The sequence below is a fragment of the Stenella coeruleoalba genome (assembly GCF_951394435.1).
Source record: "Stenella coeruleoalba genome assembly, chromosome: 4".
In the NCBI taxonomy this organism is placed as follows: domain Eukaryota; kingdom Metazoa; phylum Chordata; class Mammalia; order Artiodactyla; family Delphinidae; genus Stenella; species Stenella coeruleoalba.
The window spans coordinates 74,365,036-74,384,779 of NC_137149.1; the positions used below are offsets into that span (position 1 = coordinate 74,365,036).

The window sequence follows — 19,744 nt, forward strand, 5'->3', positions numbered from 1 at the left end:
ACCATCCCTGTCCTACCTAGCCTTCCAGCTCACTTGTTCCTTTGGAGACAATTATAGTCAACCTAAAATGACCGCCAACCTAAAAAAGATACTCAACACTAAGCAGAAACATTAAGTTTTCTAGTGGGCTCATCTTCCTACTCTTCACAATTACTCCATATCTTTCCCATTGTTCCTAAGCTTCTTTCTCCCCCTCTCAACTGATAGCTTTGTCTTATATCGATGAGAATACTTGCCACCACCAAATATGTAACTCTACCTATTAACATACCAGGTATATGAACATAACCATCTTCTCTTTCCTCCTCATTATAATGGAGGGAAGTAGGTCCTTGTTGAATATCTATTTTATACATACTAGTCTGCATATGTTAACCTCAGCATCCTAATTTACCCCTCCCATCCACCTTTCCCCTTTGGTAACCACAAGTCCGTTCTCTGAGAGTCTGCTTCTGTTTTGTAAATAAGTTCATTTGTATCATTTTTTAGATTCCACATATGAGAGATATCATATTTGTCTTTCTCTGTCTGACTTACTTCATTCAGTATGATAATCTCTAGGTCCATCCATGTTGCTGTAAATGGCATTATTTAGTTATTTTTTATGGCTAATATTCCATTATGTATACATACCACATCTTCTTTATCCATTCTTCTGTTGATGGACATTTAGGTTGGTTACATGTCCTGGCTATTGTAAATAGCACTGCAATGAACATTGTGGTGCACGTATCTTTTCGAATTATGGTTTTCTCCATATATATGCCCAGGAGTGGGATTGGTGGATTATATGGTAATTCTATTTTTAGTTTTTTAAGGAACCTCCATACCGTTCTCCATAGTGGCTGTACCAGCTTACATTCCCACCAAAAGTGTAGGAGGGTTCCCTTTTCTCCATACTCACTCCAGCATTTATCGTTTGTAGACTTTTTGATGATGGCCATTCTGACCCATGTGAGGTGATACCTCACTGTAGTTTTGATTTGCATTTCTCTAATAAGTAGCGATGTTGAGCATCTTTTCATGTGCCTATTGGCCATCCACATGTCTTCTTTGGAGAAATGTCTATTTAGATCTTCTGCCCATTTTTTTGGTTGAGCTGTTTGTTTGTTTTTTGGTATTGAGCTGCATGAGCTATTTGTATATTTTGGAGATTAATCCCTTGTTGGTTGCATCATTTGCAAATATTTTCTCCCATTCTGTGGGTTGCCTTTTCCTTTTGTTTATGGTTTTGTTTGCTGTGCAAAAGTTTTTATGTTTAATTAGGTCCCATTTGTTTATTTTTATTTTCATTACTCTAGAAGGTGGATCCAAAGATATTGCTGTGATTGATGTCAAAGAGTGTTCTGCCTATGTTTTCCTCTAAGAGTCTTACGGTATCCAGTCTTACATTTAGGTTTTTAATCCATTTTGAGTTTATTTTTGTGTATGTTGTTAGAGAATGTTCTAATTTCATTCTTTTACATGTGGCTGTCCAGTTTTCCCAGCACCACTTATTAAAGAAACTGTCTTTTCTCCATTGTATATTCTTGCCTTCTTTATCATAGATTAATTGACCATAGGTGTGTGGGTTTATTTCTGGGCTTTCTATCCTGTTCCACTGATCTGTAAGTCTGTTTTTGTGCCAGTACCTTACTGTTTTGATGACTGTAGCTTTATAGTATAGTCCGAAGCCAGGGAGACTGATTCTTCCAGCTCCATTTTTCATCTCAAGATTGCTTTGGGGGCTTCTCTGGTGGCTCAGTGGTTAAGAATCTGCCTGCCAATGCAGGACACATGGGTTCGAGCCCTGGTCCGGGAAGAGCCCACATGCCATGGAGCTACTAAGCCCGTGTGCCACAACTACTGAGCCTGTGCTCTAGAGCCTCCGAGCCGCAACTACTGAGCCCGCACGCCACAACTACTGAAGCCTGAGCACCTAGAGACTGTGCTCCGCAACAAAAGAAGCCACCACAATGAGAAGCCTGCACACAGCAACGAAGAGTAGCCCCAGCTCACCGCAACTAGAGAAAGCCCACGCACAGCAACGAAGACCTGACGCAGCCATAAATAAATAAATTAATAAATAAATAAATTAATTAATTAAAAAAAAAGATTGCTTTGGCTATTTGGGGTTTTTTGTGTTTCCATACAAATTTTAAGATATTTTGTTCTAGATCTGCAAAAAATGCCATTGGTAATTTGAAAGGGATTGCATTGCAATCTGTAGATTGCCTTGGGTAGTACAGTCATTTTGACAATATCAATTCTTCCAATCCAAGAACATGGTATATCTTCCCATCCATTGGTGTCATCTTCAATTTCTTTCTTCAGCATCTTATAGTTTTCAGAGCACAGGTCTTTTGCCTCCTTAGGTAGGTCTATTTCTAGGTATTTTATTCTTTTTGATGCGATGGTAAATGGAATTGTTTCCTTAATTTATCTTTCTGGTCTTTCGTTGTTAGTGTATGGAAATGCAACAGATTTTCGTGTATTAATTTTGTATCCTGCAACTTTACCGAATTCACTGATGAGCTCTAGTAGTTTTCTGGGAGCATCTTTAGGATTTGCTATGTATAGAATCATGTCATTTGCAAACAGTGACAGTTTTACTTCTTCTTTTACAATTTGGATTCCTTTTATTTCTTTTTCTTCTCTGACTGCCGTGGCTAGGACTTCCAAAACTATGTTGAATAAAAGTGGTGAGAGTGGACATCCTTGTCTTGTTCCTGATCTTAGAGGAAATGCTTTCAGCTTTCCTCCTGCTGAGTATGATGTTAGATGTTGCCCTCACTGATTCTTAATTCCTAGATTACCAACATTCACCTATTTGACACCATGACTTCTCTATTCCTTGATGAAGACCTTGACATCCACTTGTCCTCAGTCACTTATTCTTATAGTTAAACCCTAGACCTTGTCATAATCAATAAAAATAAGCATTCCATAACCTCAGTTTCAAACATCCTACTCTTTAACCACCTTTCCCCCTGTTTCTTCCTCATTCCCTTTAGTATCCCAACTCCAATAATCCTTCAGTGGAACCTAAAATACATCAATTCTACCACATTTTCATAATCACTCTTGTTTTCTCTTCCCTCTTTAACCAGCTTAAAATCATGGCTAATCATCACAAACACACCCTTGAATGTATCATCAACTCCCTTGCCCGTATCTCCCTTCACCATACTCCCTTAGGAAAATACCAGTGCTGGTGAAACCCAATTATTAACCTATTCCACATCTGTTCCTGCACAGCTGAACATCGCTGAAGAAACACACATGCTAACCGTTGTTCTCTCTTTAAATAAATGACCAAGACCCTCAATGAGCCCTTAATCCTGCCTGCCAAACAGACTAAAATTCCCTTGTCCATTCACTTTCTCACTCTCCTAGAAAACTATTCAACACTTTTCCCTCTTTTCAAACCCCAAACTCCACTTCCTATTTCACTGTAGAGAAATGCCACAGCTCCACTACTATATCAACCTTCCTACCAGCATACATACTCACATGTTCTACCCTTCCTCATGTTACTGTAATTCAGGGATCAGCACACTTTTCTGTAAGGGTCAGAGAGTCAATATTTTAGGCTTTGTGGGCCACACAGTCTCTATCACAACAATTCAACTGTTGTAGTACAAAAGCAGCCATATGCAACGTACGATTGAGTGTGGCTGTGAAATCTGATGATATAATCTTTGTGTATCACAAAACATTATTTTTTTTTCAATCACTTAAAAACATGTAAAAAACATATCTGTAGCTTGTGGGTGTTACAAACCAAGGCAGAGGGCCAGATCAAGCCGAACGGCCATAGTTTCCCAACCCCTTCTGTAGCTGAAATCATCTGCTCCTCTATCTAGCTAAGCCTAATCCATTCACTTGTCCACTAGATCCCATCTTCTTTCACCTACTCAAGAACACTGCTCTAGCATTTCTACCGCTCTCTCTCCTATCACCAATTTTTCTCTCTCCTTCAGACCATTCTTGTCCGTATACAAATATGCTATTATTTCTCCCACCTTAAAAAGCAAAAGCTTCTTCTTAGCCCAGTGCTTCCTATTATTGCCAGATCTCTCTCCTCTTTGTAGTAAAACCCTTCCCTACTTACCATCTCTAATTCCCCTTGTCTCAGAAAATTCTCTTCTAAACCCACTCTAATCAAGCTTTCCCTCATATTACTATTCCACCTGGTCTGTTCTTACTGATCAATGAATACATGTTATTGAACTGAATGCTCAATTCTCAGTACTCATCTAATTTAACTTATTTCAGCAGAACCTGACAAAGCTGACTGTTCACTCCTCACTGACACGCTCGCTTTCTTTTCTTGGCTTTTAGGACAACGTAGCTTCCTGGTATTATTCCTACTTCAGTGGATATTTCTCCTTGGTCTCCTGTGATTGGTTCTTCCTTGACCCCTTCACGTCTTAACGTTGAATGCCCCAGTGCTTAGTGCCTGGTCATCTTCTCTCTACACTCATTCCCTTGGTGATCATGTTTAGATTCCTGACTAAAACCATCCACACATGGACATTTCTGAAAAATATATCTCAAGTGGACCTCTTCCCCAAACTCAGGAGGATCATGGTGGTAACATTAATGTGGGGAGAAAGTAGACATCGTTGGAGTATATTTTGTAAGTAGGGCTAGCTGAATTTCCTAGGATTGGACATGGGCATGAGGGGAAAAAAAGAAGTAAAGAGAACAATCTCTGTATGTATTACTTTGGTTTCTATGATAGTCCTTATTTCAAGGAACTCTAGATTTAAGCACTTTCCTCAGAAAATTTCTTTCACTAAAAACATGCTGGATTTTCCTCCCCTAAGCAGACAGAGCCTCTTTGGAAAAATTCTTTCATATGGGACCCATGAGAGCAGCAGCCATACTCTCAGCAGCTAGAGCGATGTCCAGTACTTCCTGGCACAGGGAAGGCACTCTTCTTTTTTTTTGTTTGTTTTTGTTTTTGCGGTACGTGGGCCTCTCACTGTTGTGGCCTCTCCCGTTGTGGAGCACAGGCTCCGGACGCGCAGGCTCAGCTTCCATGGCTCACGGGCCCAGCCGCCCCGCGGCATGCGGGATTTTCCCGGACCGGGGCATGAACCCGTGTCCCCTGCAACAGCAGGCGGACTCTCAACCACTGCGCCACCAGGGAAGCCCGGCACTCTTCTTTTTTAACTGAAGTATGGCTGACGCACAATATTGTTAGTTTCAGGTGTACAACATAGCGATTCAACATTTAAATATGAATATCATGGTAAGTCTGGTACCCGTCTGTCCCCATACAAAGCTATTACAGTTTTATTAACCATATTCCTACGTGACTTACTTATTTTACAACTGGAAGTCTGTACCTCTTAATCCCATTCACCTATTTTGCCCCAGCCCACACACCACCATCCCCGCCCCACTCTGGAAACCACCAGTTTGTTCTCTGTACCTATGGGTCTGTTTTGTTTGTTCATTTGTTTTGTTTTTTAAATTCTATGTATAAGTGAGATCAGTCGTCTTTCTCTGACTTATTTCACTTAGCATAATGCCCTCAAGATCCACCCATATTGCTGCAAATAGCAAGATTTCGTTTTTTGACAGCTGCAAAGTATTCCACTGTATATATGTACCACATTTTTACTTAGGTTGCTTCTGTATCTTGGTTATTGTAATTAATCCTGCCATGAACATGGGTGCATAAATCTTTTTGACTGTTTTTGTTTTCTCCAGGTAAATACTCAGAAGTGAAACTGATAGGTCGTCCTATTTTTAATTTTTTGAAGAACCTCCATACTGTTTTCCACAGTGGCTACACCAACTTACAATCTCACCAACAGTGCATGAGGGCTCTCTTTTCTGCACATCCTCGCCAACACTTGTTGTTTGTTGTCTTTTTGATAACAGCCATTTTGACAGGTAGGAGGTGATACCTTATTGTGGTTTTGATTTGCATTTCCCTGATGATTAGAAAGGTGTTGAGCATCTTTTCACGTGTCTGGTGGGAAAATGTCTATTCAGGTTGTCTGCCCATTTTTTAATCGGACTTCTTTTTTGTTACTGAGTCCTATGAGTTCTCTATATATTTCGGATATTAACCCCTTATTGGATATATCATCTGCAAATATCTTCTCCCATTTGGTAGATTTCCTTTTCATTTCGTTGATGGTTTTCTTCACTGTGCATGGAAGGTACTTAATAAAGTTTGTTGAATGACTGAATGACATCCTCCCATTCTGTCCCCTGGCATGCTGCCTATTTTAACTCATTTTTTAATATACATTCTTGACCTTTTCATTCCACTTATTTTTCTACAGATCAAAAATACTTGTTGTAGGCAACTTCTGATATGGCTCATAATGATTCCTACCTTCAGGTATTCATAACCTTGTATAATCCCTCCCCTTTTCTGTAGGCTGGATCTAGTGGCTTACTTCTAATGAACAGAACAGACAAAAGTGATGGGATATCACTTCTGTGATTAGGTTACAAAAGACTGACTTCAATCTTGCTGGATTTTTCTCTCCCTAGATCTTCTTGCATACTTGTTCTGATAGAAAGGGCCACCTGGAAAGGAGCTGAGGATTGCCTCTGGCCATCAGCCAGCAAGGCACCAAGGCCCTCAGTCTAACTGCCCATTAGGAACCCAATCCTTCCAACAACCACTAAGTGAGCTTGGAAACAGATTCTGCCAGGGTTGAACCTTGAGATGACTGTGGCCCCCAGTGACGCCATGATTACAGACTTGTGAGGGACCCTGGGCTGAAACGTTGTGCCTCATGGCCAATTCTGAAGCAGAGGGCCCAACTAAACTGTGTCTGGACTCCTGACTCACAGAAACTATCAGATAATATACGTGTGTTATTTTACATCATTAAGTTCTGTTACACAGCAATAGGTAGCTAATATACTACACTCCTACCTGATACAATGAAAAGAGAAACCAGAGTTCAAAATCTGACTGTAACTTGCCAGGCATGAGTCTTTAAGCTCAGTTTTAATATTTTCAAAGTGGGGATATCACCTACTCAGATAAGGATGTCTGAGAAATAAATGACATTTTGTAATTTATATAAAAACCTAGCCAGAGCCTAGCACACTGTAACAAATGTTAGTTTAAATCTGAGATCATACATGTCTCTCATACAGTTATCACTAAATAGCAGCCCTTCAAATCTTTTTTAGAAGCACACAAGGTTGTAAGACATTAAATTTAATATAAAAATAAATAGTAAAGCATAGTTATAACCCTGTCACGAGTAAGGAAATGAAGTATTTGTTGAGTCTTGTCTTTCACTGGGAAGAAATAAAAATAATTAAAAAAAACTGTAGGATAACATACTTTGTCAGCAGCTGTCTCTGGAAGAGACTCTTCAATGCCAAGTTCTCGTCGTCTTTCAGCCCTAACTTCTGCATAACTATAAATGGTAAAAAATAGAATTTCAGTGTTTGATCATTCATTTAAAATACTGCAGAGGTGCAACCATTCAGTGTTTGTTATGTGTCTTACTTGTTCATCACAAATTCCAGACTATTTTCTATGCACCACAGAAACCTAAAACATATACATACAGTGTATATCTTAGTTCAAATTCCATTTTTCTACATATCTCAAAAGCTTTATGTGCTACTGTAAAGGATCCATAACCACACAGAACTTAAATTAAGAGGAATTAAGTAAGGGAAGAGCATGCTTTATCTACTCCAGTTCTCCTTTTACATGACTGACTGTGGTACATAAAAGACAGTTACAACATCTGCTCTAAACCATAAAATTTATGTCAAGAATTATATATTTCTACATATCTGTACTGTATTTCTTTCTATATAATGCCTATAAGTAAATGTAATAATAAATTGAAATATATATCAAAAATGGTGAAAAAATCACTTTGTACTTCATTAATAAGTTATACATAAAATTACATTCCAGAATCATTATGGATGTTTCTATATTCAGAAATTCTGTAAAAAGAATTATTACCTTACTACGGTGTGAGTACAAACAATGAACTCTGGTCTTGAATTCCACTGATGATAAGTGATATAATAATGAGTTTGAAGCCAAATCCACTGTTGTCCTTTGGTCAGGAACCTATAGTAACATGATTTGCCTTTCCCGTATTGCATTACTAAGAAGAAAAGAAATATGTTTTGATTCATATTATTAGATTTTTAGCCAAAGGTATCACCCACATTTATATCTATATATATAATTCTTCTTCTGGCTTTTCAATAACATATAGAACATCAATTATAAGAAAATGCTATTCTGTAGAGATAGCAATTAGCATACCTTCCACAGTGCCCAATTTACAGCCAGTTATTGCTGATCTTATACTTTTCACATACAATAAATTTCCAAATACTCAAGAATAAATTATTCACGTACTGACTTTCTCCTGCTAAGACATACTGAGGGCAACAGTAATAAGTAATCACACCTGGACTCCACCCACCCTCCCAGCCCCCACAAGTACAGCATCTTTGAGGCATTTAATTCTAAACCTTAACTAACCAAAATCAGAAAAATTTAATTATTTAAAGTAACTGACAATACAGTATTTCCCAAAACATTCTCTGTAGATTGTAAGTTTGGAAGCCTTTTAATGACATTAAGCAACAAATGGGTTTTGTGGTTAAATTAACTTGGGAAAATTTGTTAAACAGGTCTTCTCAAAGCCTTGAGTACACTAATACATGTCAAGATTCTGGTGGTGCGGAGATGGGGACTGATTATAAGCTGTTACCTAGTTTTCCTTGACCATAAGATTCATTTTTAATAGACTGGCATGCAACAAACCTTAGGAAATGCTGGACAGGAATCGCTTGCTCTCTCTATTAATGAGGAAACCAAGTTCTACATACTTCAAACTGCTTGTCCAAAATTACCCAGCTAGCTAATAGAGGTGTCAGATGTTTTTAATACATCATGGAGCTTAGTGCCCATTATCACGTGAAGTGAGGAATGTTTTTGTGAAGTGACTTTACTCTGAAAATCTTCCATATAGCTGAAGATATTATATAACATGCTTTATTTTCATAGAGAGAGGTTTATGAGACCGGCCTAAGACATTATGAAAGTATCTTAAATATCTAATTTAGAGGACACTCAAGAGGGAAGGATTTGGGGAGGAGGATCAGAGAAGCAAATAAAACCTATTAAAAACAAACTTCTGAAACAAGGAATGAATAGCACCTGGTAAAGGGGTAGGGCTAGACTCTAATCCTGTCTCTGCCACCAATGAGTTATGGGCTTGTAAGTAAATTAGTTAGCCTTTCTGTGTCTCAGTTTACTCGTGGAGATAATAGTAGTATCTACTTTCTACAACTGTGATGATGAAAAATAGAGAATAATGTACGTAAATTGTTTAGAACAGGGCAAAAAATGCGATGATAATGTTCCTTCTGCTAATATAACAACGGCAGGTAACATTAATGAAGCACTCACTATGAGTTTTCTAAAAGAGATTCTTTAAATGTGCCCCTACCTCCTGGGCCTGGATATCAAAATTTATGAAATAGTGTTCTAATATTTTGACATACTATTACAATTTTCAAACAAACCTACTTCTCTTACTCTAGATGTAGAGCTTATATACTTCAAAACAAGGTTTATTAGATGCCATATTATAAAACTATACTTACTACTATAGATTGAAATATGTAGAATGGGAAGAAGTTTAATTTAGACTTGATCTGGATTCCTACTGGAATTAGTTATATATACAAAGAAAAAATTTCCAATATATTTCAAAAATACAGAAATGGTTCTAAGTTGGTATTCCACCACCTTCTATTAATATGATAGTTATTTACAGATTAAAAAGTTATTATCACCAGAAATATTAAAATCTACTTACAGTGCTCATGACATTTTGCCAAATTTTCTAGGTCATCCACATGATAGTAATCATAGCCTGATGTTCCCAGAACTTCAAATGGCAAATATCCTATTATGGGTGGTGCCCTAAATTACATATAAAACAACCAATATTATGAATTTTTCCATAATAAAAAATACTCAACTAGAAATCAATTTTGGGAGGAACCTTTATTTTTTAAATAATGGATAATGAGTTTGAGCGCCCTGATGAGAAACAGTTTGTCCTTGAAATCCATTAATTTCAAGAATTATAATATGATTATTATCTTTTTATAGAATTGAAAAATGGGAGTTACCTGTGATCTAGAAATAGAAACTTCCATTCTAAGCTATGTCTAGATGTAAACTCTTCATTAGGTTCTTCAACAGTGCACATTTCCTACAAATAAATTAATAATTATAATTTAGAAATACTTTTCAGTGTCCTTAGCACAGTCCCAAACATAGTTAGCTGTAAAAGTCATTCTTAGCTAACTTTTCCCTAAACATTTTTTTAATACATTTTTATTTTCTAGTACCAAGGAATACGGCAATAAATAGATGCAGGCTTCTGGGGGAGTACTTCTCACTCGACACGTTTCTCTATTCACTCACATGCCTAAAAACCCTAATTCTGAATTCAGATCTCTCTCCTGAATTAGAGTTCTGTATTTCTGTCTGAATGTTCCTGCACATCACAAACTCAACATGTCCTAAAATAAACTAACTGCTTTACTCCTCATACCCAGTTACACAATGTTCCATCTCATTAACAGAGGCATACCTGTGTTATGCCATTAAGTCTAGAAATCTGATAGTCACAATACACTCATTTTCACCATTCATCATCTAAATGGCCACTACTAAATCCTTTCAATTTCACCTTCTAAGTTTTTAAGAAATCTGTTCGATCCCATCCAGCTTCAGGGTCTTAGTTTAGACTCCAGACCCTTGCCATCACTGGCTCACACTATTGCCAAAGTGTCTCCCCAAGCAAGTCTCCCTGTCCTTCAACTCCTCTTCTATTCTGGCCACAATTACCTTATAAATACTCAAATATGATTGTATAACTTCCCTGCTTAAAAACCTTAATGGCTGCTCATGCCATCAGGATAAAGTCTACACTCTTCAGCAAGGAGAAACAAACAACAAAGAAAGAAGCACATTTCATTGCCGGCATCTGCTTACTTTTCTAACATCATCTCTCACCATCCCTATCCGCTCCTCCACACACAGTAACTCTAGACTCTAGTCATACTCAGCAATGTATTCCAACCTGCCTCTGTGTCCTTGAATAACCTTCTGTAGCACAGCATAGTGATTAAGAGTTTGGGCTTTGAGAGAAAAAGAATTAGAATCAATCTCAGTTCTACTGCTTAATAGCTGTGACTTTGGGCAAGTAACTTAACTTCCCTAAGGCCACAGTTTCCTTATATATAAAATGGTGATCATACCAGCATTTTTAAGAATTAAATAACTCATGTAAAGTATACAGCATGTGGTAAGCACTCAATAAACATTTTAGCCACTGCTATTAAGATCAAAACAAGCAGAGCAAGACTGGTTCAAGATCCTCTAACTGCTAATTCGGTACTTTGTCCTATAATATGGTGTTTCCCTAAATTTAAAATCTTAGCCTGGCTTATTTCCAGCCATTTTCCAGTGATTGAAGTCTTTGATTTTCCCACTTCCCTACTAATCATCTGCTTCCTGGGTCCAGGATATAAAAATAAATTATTTAACTGAATTTCAAAACTGAAGAGGTACATGAAAGGCAGTAAAAAGCAACTTGTGCATTTCAAAATAAAATTTCAAAACCAATCTTTTAAATTTACCTAGATTTTTGGCTTTTCCCCTTTATTGCAGTTGTGAACCATACAAAAAAAGCATCTTAAAATTTTGCACAAAAGCAGGACAACGGTGATACATAACCACTGGTTAACTACAAAGGGTGTACATTTAAAAATTAGTTATGTAATTTAATGAGTGCCTTGATAACTCATTATTTGCTTCAAAAATATCATGATCATGTATATTTAATGTCTCATGGCCATTACCACTTCAATGTTTACAGGAAGTATCTGGAAACAACAAAAAATTACACAGATAATTCTCATAATATAAAGTGAAACCCCTTTGTGAAATAAAATTAGAAACATACCTTGATGAACTGAGGTGTAGCTAACCTGACAGTAGCTACAAAACAAACTCTATCTTCATAAGAAGGCTTGTGTGTGCGTTGTATTGTTCCTTCAAAACCATTGTGTGCTGAAGTGGATACTAAAACAATAAGGAAATAAGCATCAACAGTTACTCCAGGAAAATCTAGTTTTTACTGATATTCAAACATCTGTCCTTAAGAGCTTAAAAGAATACCAAGTGAAATTACATTGCAAAAGAAGCATTTTAACTTACCACTGTTTAAAGATTTGAAATTTCCTATAAATTTCACATATTCGTAAGTAGACGGCTCCTTTGGGTCTATTGTTCCTCGAAGCATATGACAACAAAATTCTAACTGATTTTTTGCTGAAATAAGAGAAAAAATATGACATATTTGTGATTTATCATAATGAATGATATATCACACAAAGTAAGATTATAACAGTTGTATAAGTCTACAATCATTATTTCCTTCAACAGAGGTCCTCAATGACATTTTGTTTAGTCCATAAAAGCAGTTTCTTTAGATGATCTCACCTTGTCCTTAATAAAGAAAACAGATCTTCTGATACAAGCCACTCCATGTTCCTCCATTTTTATTTGTCCTTCCTTCTCATTCTTCACTCTAATTTCAAAGAAAGGTTTTGCTTCCTATTCCAAAGTTAATACTTCTATGTCTACCTTGAACAGTCTTTCCTCTCTTCCTTCTCCAGGACCAGGGCCACACCACGGTATTCATCCCTTTAACATCCACACATGTTCTTTTGTGGTTCCTTACTTTCTACTTTTAAATTTGTTCAGGTCTTTCCATCGCAAACATGTAAAGAGTTTTCCATGCTACTCTTTTTAGTAACACAGATCTCCTTCCTTTTCATTATGTGCTCTAGTTTCCATATGTTTACCTCCCTTAACTTTATGCATTGTGGCTTTTGCCCTCACACCTCTTTAGAAACTCCTCTTCTAAAAATCACCCACGTCTGTATTAAGCTCAATGGTCTTTCCTCACTGTTTCTACCTCTTCTTAAAATTCACAAGTTTTCATTCCCATAGTATGAAACTTCCCTTCCTACCTTACTATTTCTATCTCTTCAGCTAATCAGTCTTCAAATTATGGGCATCACAAAAGTTCTTTTAACCACTGTGCCACCAGGGAAGCCCAAAAAGTCCTTTTGATTGTAATCTATTATCCTTTACAAACTTACCAGCATTGACAAACTTATTTACTCCTAAATCTCTCTCCCCAACTCTAACATTTTATATAAGACCAAGTCTCATATCACTATTTGATTTCAGAACATCTCTACCTGATTGTCCCATCAGTAACTGAAACTCAAAATATTTGAAAGTGAATTTATCCCCCTTTCTTCCTAAGCCAGCTGTCCTTCCCCTTCGTCCTATGTATGTATGCTTAACTCCTTAGTTAGAAATCATATCAATTTGGTCTCTTCTCGTCCTATCACCAGTTCCCAAACTAATCTGTCATAGGATGTGCTGTTCATTTCACCAAGGAAGCTCTCATGAGTCGTTTTTTCCAAATGAGCATCCAGTACCACCAACTTAGTACAGATGTCAATTACCCTGTATCCAGGTAACTGCAAAAATGGACTCTCCATGCCTCCACACTCTTCCCGCTCAGATTCACCCTTGCCTATTACTCTAAGACTAACATCACTTTCATTATTATTATTTCAGCACTCAAGGACTAATAACACCTCTCTTCACTCACAGCATCAAACACATACTCTTCTGTTATTATCATGAATGGGTTTATCATCAAACTCAACAGGTTCAAACTCTAACTACTCTCTTCCTAAAATCTTCCCCATGGATGATCCCTAGCTGTTTGGACACCTGTGCCTAACACCAAGTCCTACTGAGTTTATCCACTCAACAACTGAATGCGTGCTTTCCTCTCCATCCTTACTTCTACTGCTATCCTTTTAATCTCCATTCTGGTTATTTTTCAAAATTTTCCACCTGAGAGATTTCCTTTTCAGACCACAAAACCACCCAAATCCCCTTGCACTGGCTTCTCACTACGTTAAAAAATAAAAACCAAACTGTTTAGGATGAAACATTAGGCCCTATTTCCTTCTCTAGACACAAATCACATCACCTGTACTACCTCACCTTCATTATGGCCCAAATGGCATATTTACAGAATCCTGAGTTTTCCAAGCAATTTACCCTCTGTTTTACATCTCGTTTACTCCTTTGACATGAAACATCCTTTTTTCATGTACAAAAACAGAAATAACTTTTTTTGTATATCAGTTCTTTAAGCAGGAGGTCTGAAAGTCATTTAATTAAGGCTTTTCTCTATTAAAAAGTATTCTTGGGGGGGCTTCCCTGGTGGCGCAGTGGTTGAGAGTCCGCCTGCCGATGCAGGGGACACGGGTTCGTGCCCCGGTCCGGGAAGATCCCACATGCCGTGGAGCGGCTGGGCCCGTGAGCCATGGCTGCTGAGCCTGCGTGTCCAGAGCCTGTGCTCCGCAACGGGAGAGGCCACAACAGTGAGAGGCCCGCGTACTGCAAAAAAAAAAAAAAGTATTCTTGGGGACTTCCCTGGTGGTACAGTGGTTAAGAATCCACCTGCCAATGCAGGGGACACGGGTTTAAGCCCTGGTCTGGGAAGATCCCACATGCCTCGGAGCAACTAAGCCCATGCGCCACAACTACTGAGCCTCTGCTCTAGTGCCCACGAGCCACAACTACTGAGCCCACGTGCCACAACTACTGAGCCTCTGCTCTAGTGCCCACGAGCCACAACTACTGAGCCCACGTGCCACAACTACTGAGCCCGCGCGCCTAGAGCCCGTGTTCCGCAACGAGAGAAGCCACCACAATGAGAAGCCTGCACACTGCAACGAAGGGTAGCCCCCCGCTCACCACAACTAGAGGAAGCCCGTGAGCAGCAACAAAGACCCAACGCAGCCAAAAATAAATAAATAAATATATATATATATTTTTTAAAGTATTCTTGCCTGATCTTGGAAACGGAAGCCTAAGGTCTGTATTTCTGCCAAAGGCTTTCGTTCAGTTCTCCAGACAATGCTGCCCTTGTGAAGGTCTCTAAAGCAGACTCCTCTTTTGTCCACCTCTTGCCATGGCCCAGGGTTCCATCTTTCTAATTTTTCTCTCCTTACTCTATTTATTTAACCTCAAGCAACGTCATTCAATCCGACTTCAAATACCGTTTACAGGCCTATAACTGGCCTCTACGTCATTATACCCAACCCAAATCTTTCTCCTGGGTGAAAGACTAGTCTCTTGGTCAATGTCATAGGAACTTGATTTTTAAACAATTATAAATAGGCTTCAAATCGATTCTCCTGGTCTCCAGTTTTTCTTCTTCTCAACTCCTTCTGACAGGCTATCTTATCAAAGATGTATGTTCACACATACTTACACGTGTGTGTGTGTGTGTGTGTGTCTGTGTCTGTATGCGTATCTCAATTCTTGAACGGTTAGTGTTCTGCAGAATTTGAAGATTTAAAATATAAAGAACCTTTAAAATGATTCACATCAGTATTACTGGAAAAGTCAAAACTTAAAAATCATGGAAAAAGTAGCAAAAGAAGACATCTAATCGCTAATGGCCAAATGTAGTGCTGTAATGATTTCAGATTTTACACAGGATAATTTATGCAAGAAAATGAGGTATTCTGGTCAAATTAACTTGTCCAGTGAATCTAGGAGAAAAGTCAGATTATACCATGGTATTTTACACTTATTAAAGGCAGGGACTACTTTTCCCTATTCTTGGCACTTTTATGGTATAGCACACAAATGTCTGGCACACTAGACATATCCAATAAATTACTGTTTAATTCTGTTTAATTAATAAAGCAAACAATTTCCTTTATTAAATCATTTTTTTAAATATAGAAGTCTTGCCCCATAGTTTCAGTGTTCAATTGGTTAGTGATGGTGAAAATGAGCTGTTTCATTTTCTCTCATTAAACACAGTGAGATTTTATATAAAAATTAAGAAGAATATACTGCAAGTTCCATTTTTGTGTAAAATACAGTTTTATGGCATACTATAACAAAAAGATGAGATTTCAATGTATTCTGGAAGAGTTCAGACTTCTAATATGGTCATAATTCCATCATATGTTAGTATTTAAAAAGGATCTAACAGGGTATTTGTAATGATGCCATGTGTTAATTTGGTTAAACATACCTGGGTTTGTCACAAAATTACAAAAGTAAAGGATAACACAACCAAATCTGCTTAACTTTTTGCTTAAGAACTACTACTTACATTTTAAATATTCAGGGGTTAATGAATCACTTTCCAGCAGATGCGTAGAGAGTATTTTATAAACTTCTGAATGTTCCCCCTCTGGGATAAAATTAAATATACTTTGATCCACAAGATCTGACTGAAAAAGAAATTTTTAAAAGTTAAATAATTCTAGTGATTCAAGAGACATTTATTTTTAAAGTACATAATCACTCTTAATACATCAGATGAGCACATGGTTAATGTTTAATTATCTGTGAAAACTGACAAATGTCATGTTACAGAGCACAACTCAAGAAACAAGACTGAGAAGGTGAAAGAGGTTAACATGACCTCATTGCCTCTGAGACTAGTGTCATCAGATTCATGATCAATATGACCTTTGAAAGTCTGATAAGTTATTTGCAAAGGTGAGTTTCAAATTTGAACATGTAAAATATAACAGGACTAAGAAAGTTGATTAGAAGAATCTCAGGCTACCAGATGTAGCCTTACCATACATCCCAAACTCTGGTAAGTTATGGTGGTGTACACTACAATAAAGGACCACAGGAGTGGCCACAGGCTACATGAAGAGGAGACTTGACTTTAAGTGTCATTTCAGTTGTCCAATGTGTCCTTTCTTTTTTATTTCATCTTTTCCAGCCATCTATCCTGTATCCCATTGTCAAAAAGCCATGCTTTAAGATAACCACCCTCTTCCCCCAAAAAAGGCAAGTTATGTGCTGAGCATTATAATCCTTGCTAAAATACGGCTTTAATCAACAAGCAACAGGTGGCCTACAATGTGCCATGGCTGCGGAATCAAAAGTGAATAGGACAGTGCCCGTCCGTAAGAACCATCGACAACAAAACTTTAGTAACTTCACATTTCCTGCCAAATCCCATGCAGTCTACCTGGCTTCTCTACATTTTCAAACTGCCCTGTGGAATCCTGGGGTTACTGAAGTGGTATCTCCAAGACTATGGAGGTAGGCATGGAGGGCAAGGGAAGTGAAAAGGAGTTGTGAAAGCGGGCTAAGGGTTCCACTAAGAAATTTCACTTTTATTTTGTATTTCAAACACTGTAAAGATTGTTAAAAACAAAACAAACTTCAAACAGTAACAAAAAACAGCTACTGGGGATGGTAAGAGGTGGGAAAAGGGGTGTTTACCACTCTTGTACAAGCCATACATTTACACTCTTCCTTCTGTATCTTCTCTAGCCTTCAAGGTCCACCTCATGAAGTGGAGTACCTTTCCCCTCTCTCACCACATGTTTGTACCCTTCCATCTTGCAAAGACCAGTTCAAATTATTTCCTTCAATAATATGTCCCTTAACTGCATAATCCACAGTAAAAATAATAAAGTTCCTTTAGTAATTACTACTCATATCCTTCATTTCCCGTCAAAAATATTTAATTATATTTTAATCTCTATGTCCTACTGCTCTGTGGGTGAATTAAAGGGCCCTATCTCTTACACCTTTATCTCCTATCCTTCAAATCAAGATACAATAACACTGAGCTTTGCACATCTCGGTTATTAGTGCAGTAAATTATTTTGCATTAACGAGTTACTTGATAAGCCTTAAGGGGTAACCACACCAAAAATATATCTGCATTTTAACAAGGAATTTTTCTGAATGTCTGAAAAGTCTCTAGAACAGAAGGAATAAACAAAAAATTAAGGCATGAACAACAAAAAAGGCTAGAAAATTGCCTTTTATTCATAAAATAAAGTATTAAAATATAGGCATTGATATTAATATAAAAAATAGTCTTGACAGAAAAATAAGATACCTATTTGTAGAACCAAAACTCATTTTGGAGATGATTAGTTTCCTACAATTATTTACTTTTACTGACAGTTCTTCCACTATTTCAGTAAATTATGATCTAACCTTTGTCACCCTTGCTTTTTTATCTATAAATCTACAGGCTGTCTCATATGCATAGAGAAAATACATGATTATCTAGTATACAGAGTGGTGTGATCACAAGCACTACTTCTCCACCATTCTGCGTCCCCAGACACTCGATAAACTGAAGTATCAGACTTAGTTGGCAACTAACTGATGTGTGATTTTCCATTAACCATTACACTTCCAATCTCTAAATGAAGGTGATCATACTTGATGTTGCCATACCATCCACTCAGTTCCCAAGCACAATTCAAAGGAAAGAGAAGGAAGTGACAGCTATCTGGATCCTTCTGTGTCCCTCAATTATTTTCATGAAGAAGAAATGTAAATCCTGCTGATTGCCATATGATATAAATCAACAGGCTGTTTTCTTTACATTAGGTCAATGCAACCGTTCGGTGGAAATTATTAACTCTCATCAATTATCTTTTCCTCAGTGAGAAAACTGACAAATACCTGCTATAGAGAGTAGCTGCTCAAAAGGGACTGAAAGCTCCTCCAAAGAAATGTCAGGTATATGTTGGATATAACATATTTTTAAACAACTATGCTCCTTATGTACAGGCGTAAGGAACAGAGATTCTGGCGCTATCAAGTAAGCTTTATTTGCTTATTTCAAATATTGGTTTTCTTATTAAAAGTATTTACTCACCAATAATCATGTAACTATTGAAAAAAATTCCAAATAGTTATTTCTGCATACTGCATTTACACCAAAGATGGTACTGACTTTCTTAGCACATTCTTGTGTTTATAATTCAAAATTACCAAGTTAAGAAGAGTAGAAAATGAAATGCTCATACAGTATCTTAATAGTGGCACTTTTAGTCCTGGACTCTGTTAGGCTGTAACATGGTGAATCTTCCTTCCTATATTACATGGTAACAAATTTAATATACTCTCTTCTCAGGAACACATTTAAGCAAGTATGAGGAAAACAATCTTAAACTGTAAAATTTTACAAATTTTAAGCTCCTGGTAAAGAGACCCAACTTTATGTCTTGGCACTTCCACTAAATTGTACAATTAAGTCCAATTTCTCTGGGTTTCATGTATGCTTCTAACAAACATAAAGGGGCTGGGCTAAGGATGTCTAAAATCCCTTCTGGCATGGAGGTGGTATGACCCCATAATTCTGTTGTAGAAAGCCATACCAGGAAAAAAAAAAATTCATAAATTTCCTTTCCTGATTATTAGCCACAAATAGGTTAAAATGTACCTAAATTAATTTCATAAGTATGATATGACAAAGTTAAAAAATTTTTTGCAGGACCTATAGAATCAGTCTTGCAATTTTACAGTCAAATTTAAATTTAAAAATGTTGTTACACTGACCATTGATTAAGATGGCAAATTTTAATTTCTCAACAGAACTGAATTATAAACACTAAAGTCTATATTTAGAGATTTGCTAATGTTTCTCCCCCTCTGGGCAAGAGCCAAAATTCTGTTTTAGACAAAAAGGTATGCATGTTCAAATACAAAGAAAGGCACACCATTGTTTTAAACCTTTTGTTTAGCATCTGTTACAGTTTAATTATTAATGGCAAGCCAAAACAGAAAATCACATACTTTTTTCCTTACTGTGTTTGA

General features: G+C 37.2%; 1 protein-coding gene across 19 annotated transcripts in view; it reads right to left on the minus strand.

The window, feature by feature from the left end:
- The window catches only part of CLOCK (clock circadian regulator), a 139,062-nt gene that overhangs the window by 23,275 nt on the left and 96,043 nt on the right, over positions 1–19,744 (minus strand). For all 19 annotated transcript variants that reach the window (XR_013827962.1, XM_079919460.1, XM_079919448.1 and 16 more), the window contains 7 exons: positions 16,266–16,386; positions 12,251–12,364; positions 11,997–12,115; positions 10,153–10,235; positions 9,834–9,940; positions 7,955–8,102; positions 7,313–7,388 (listed from right to left, as the gene is read on the minus strand). Coding sequence is in view for 18 of the 19 variants with exons in the window: in XM_079919460.1 (XP_079775586.1) it covers positions 7,313–7,388; positions 7,955–8,102; positions 9,834–9,940; positions 10,153–10,235; positions 11,997–12,115; positions 12,251–12,364; positions 16,266–16,386 (768 nt within the window). In the remaining variant the exon portion in view is untranslated. The remainder of the gene's footprint in view (positions 1–7,312; positions 7,389–7,954; positions 8,103–9,833; positions 9,941–10,152; positions 10,236–11,996; positions 12,116–12,250; positions 12,365–16,265; positions 16,387–19,744) is intronic.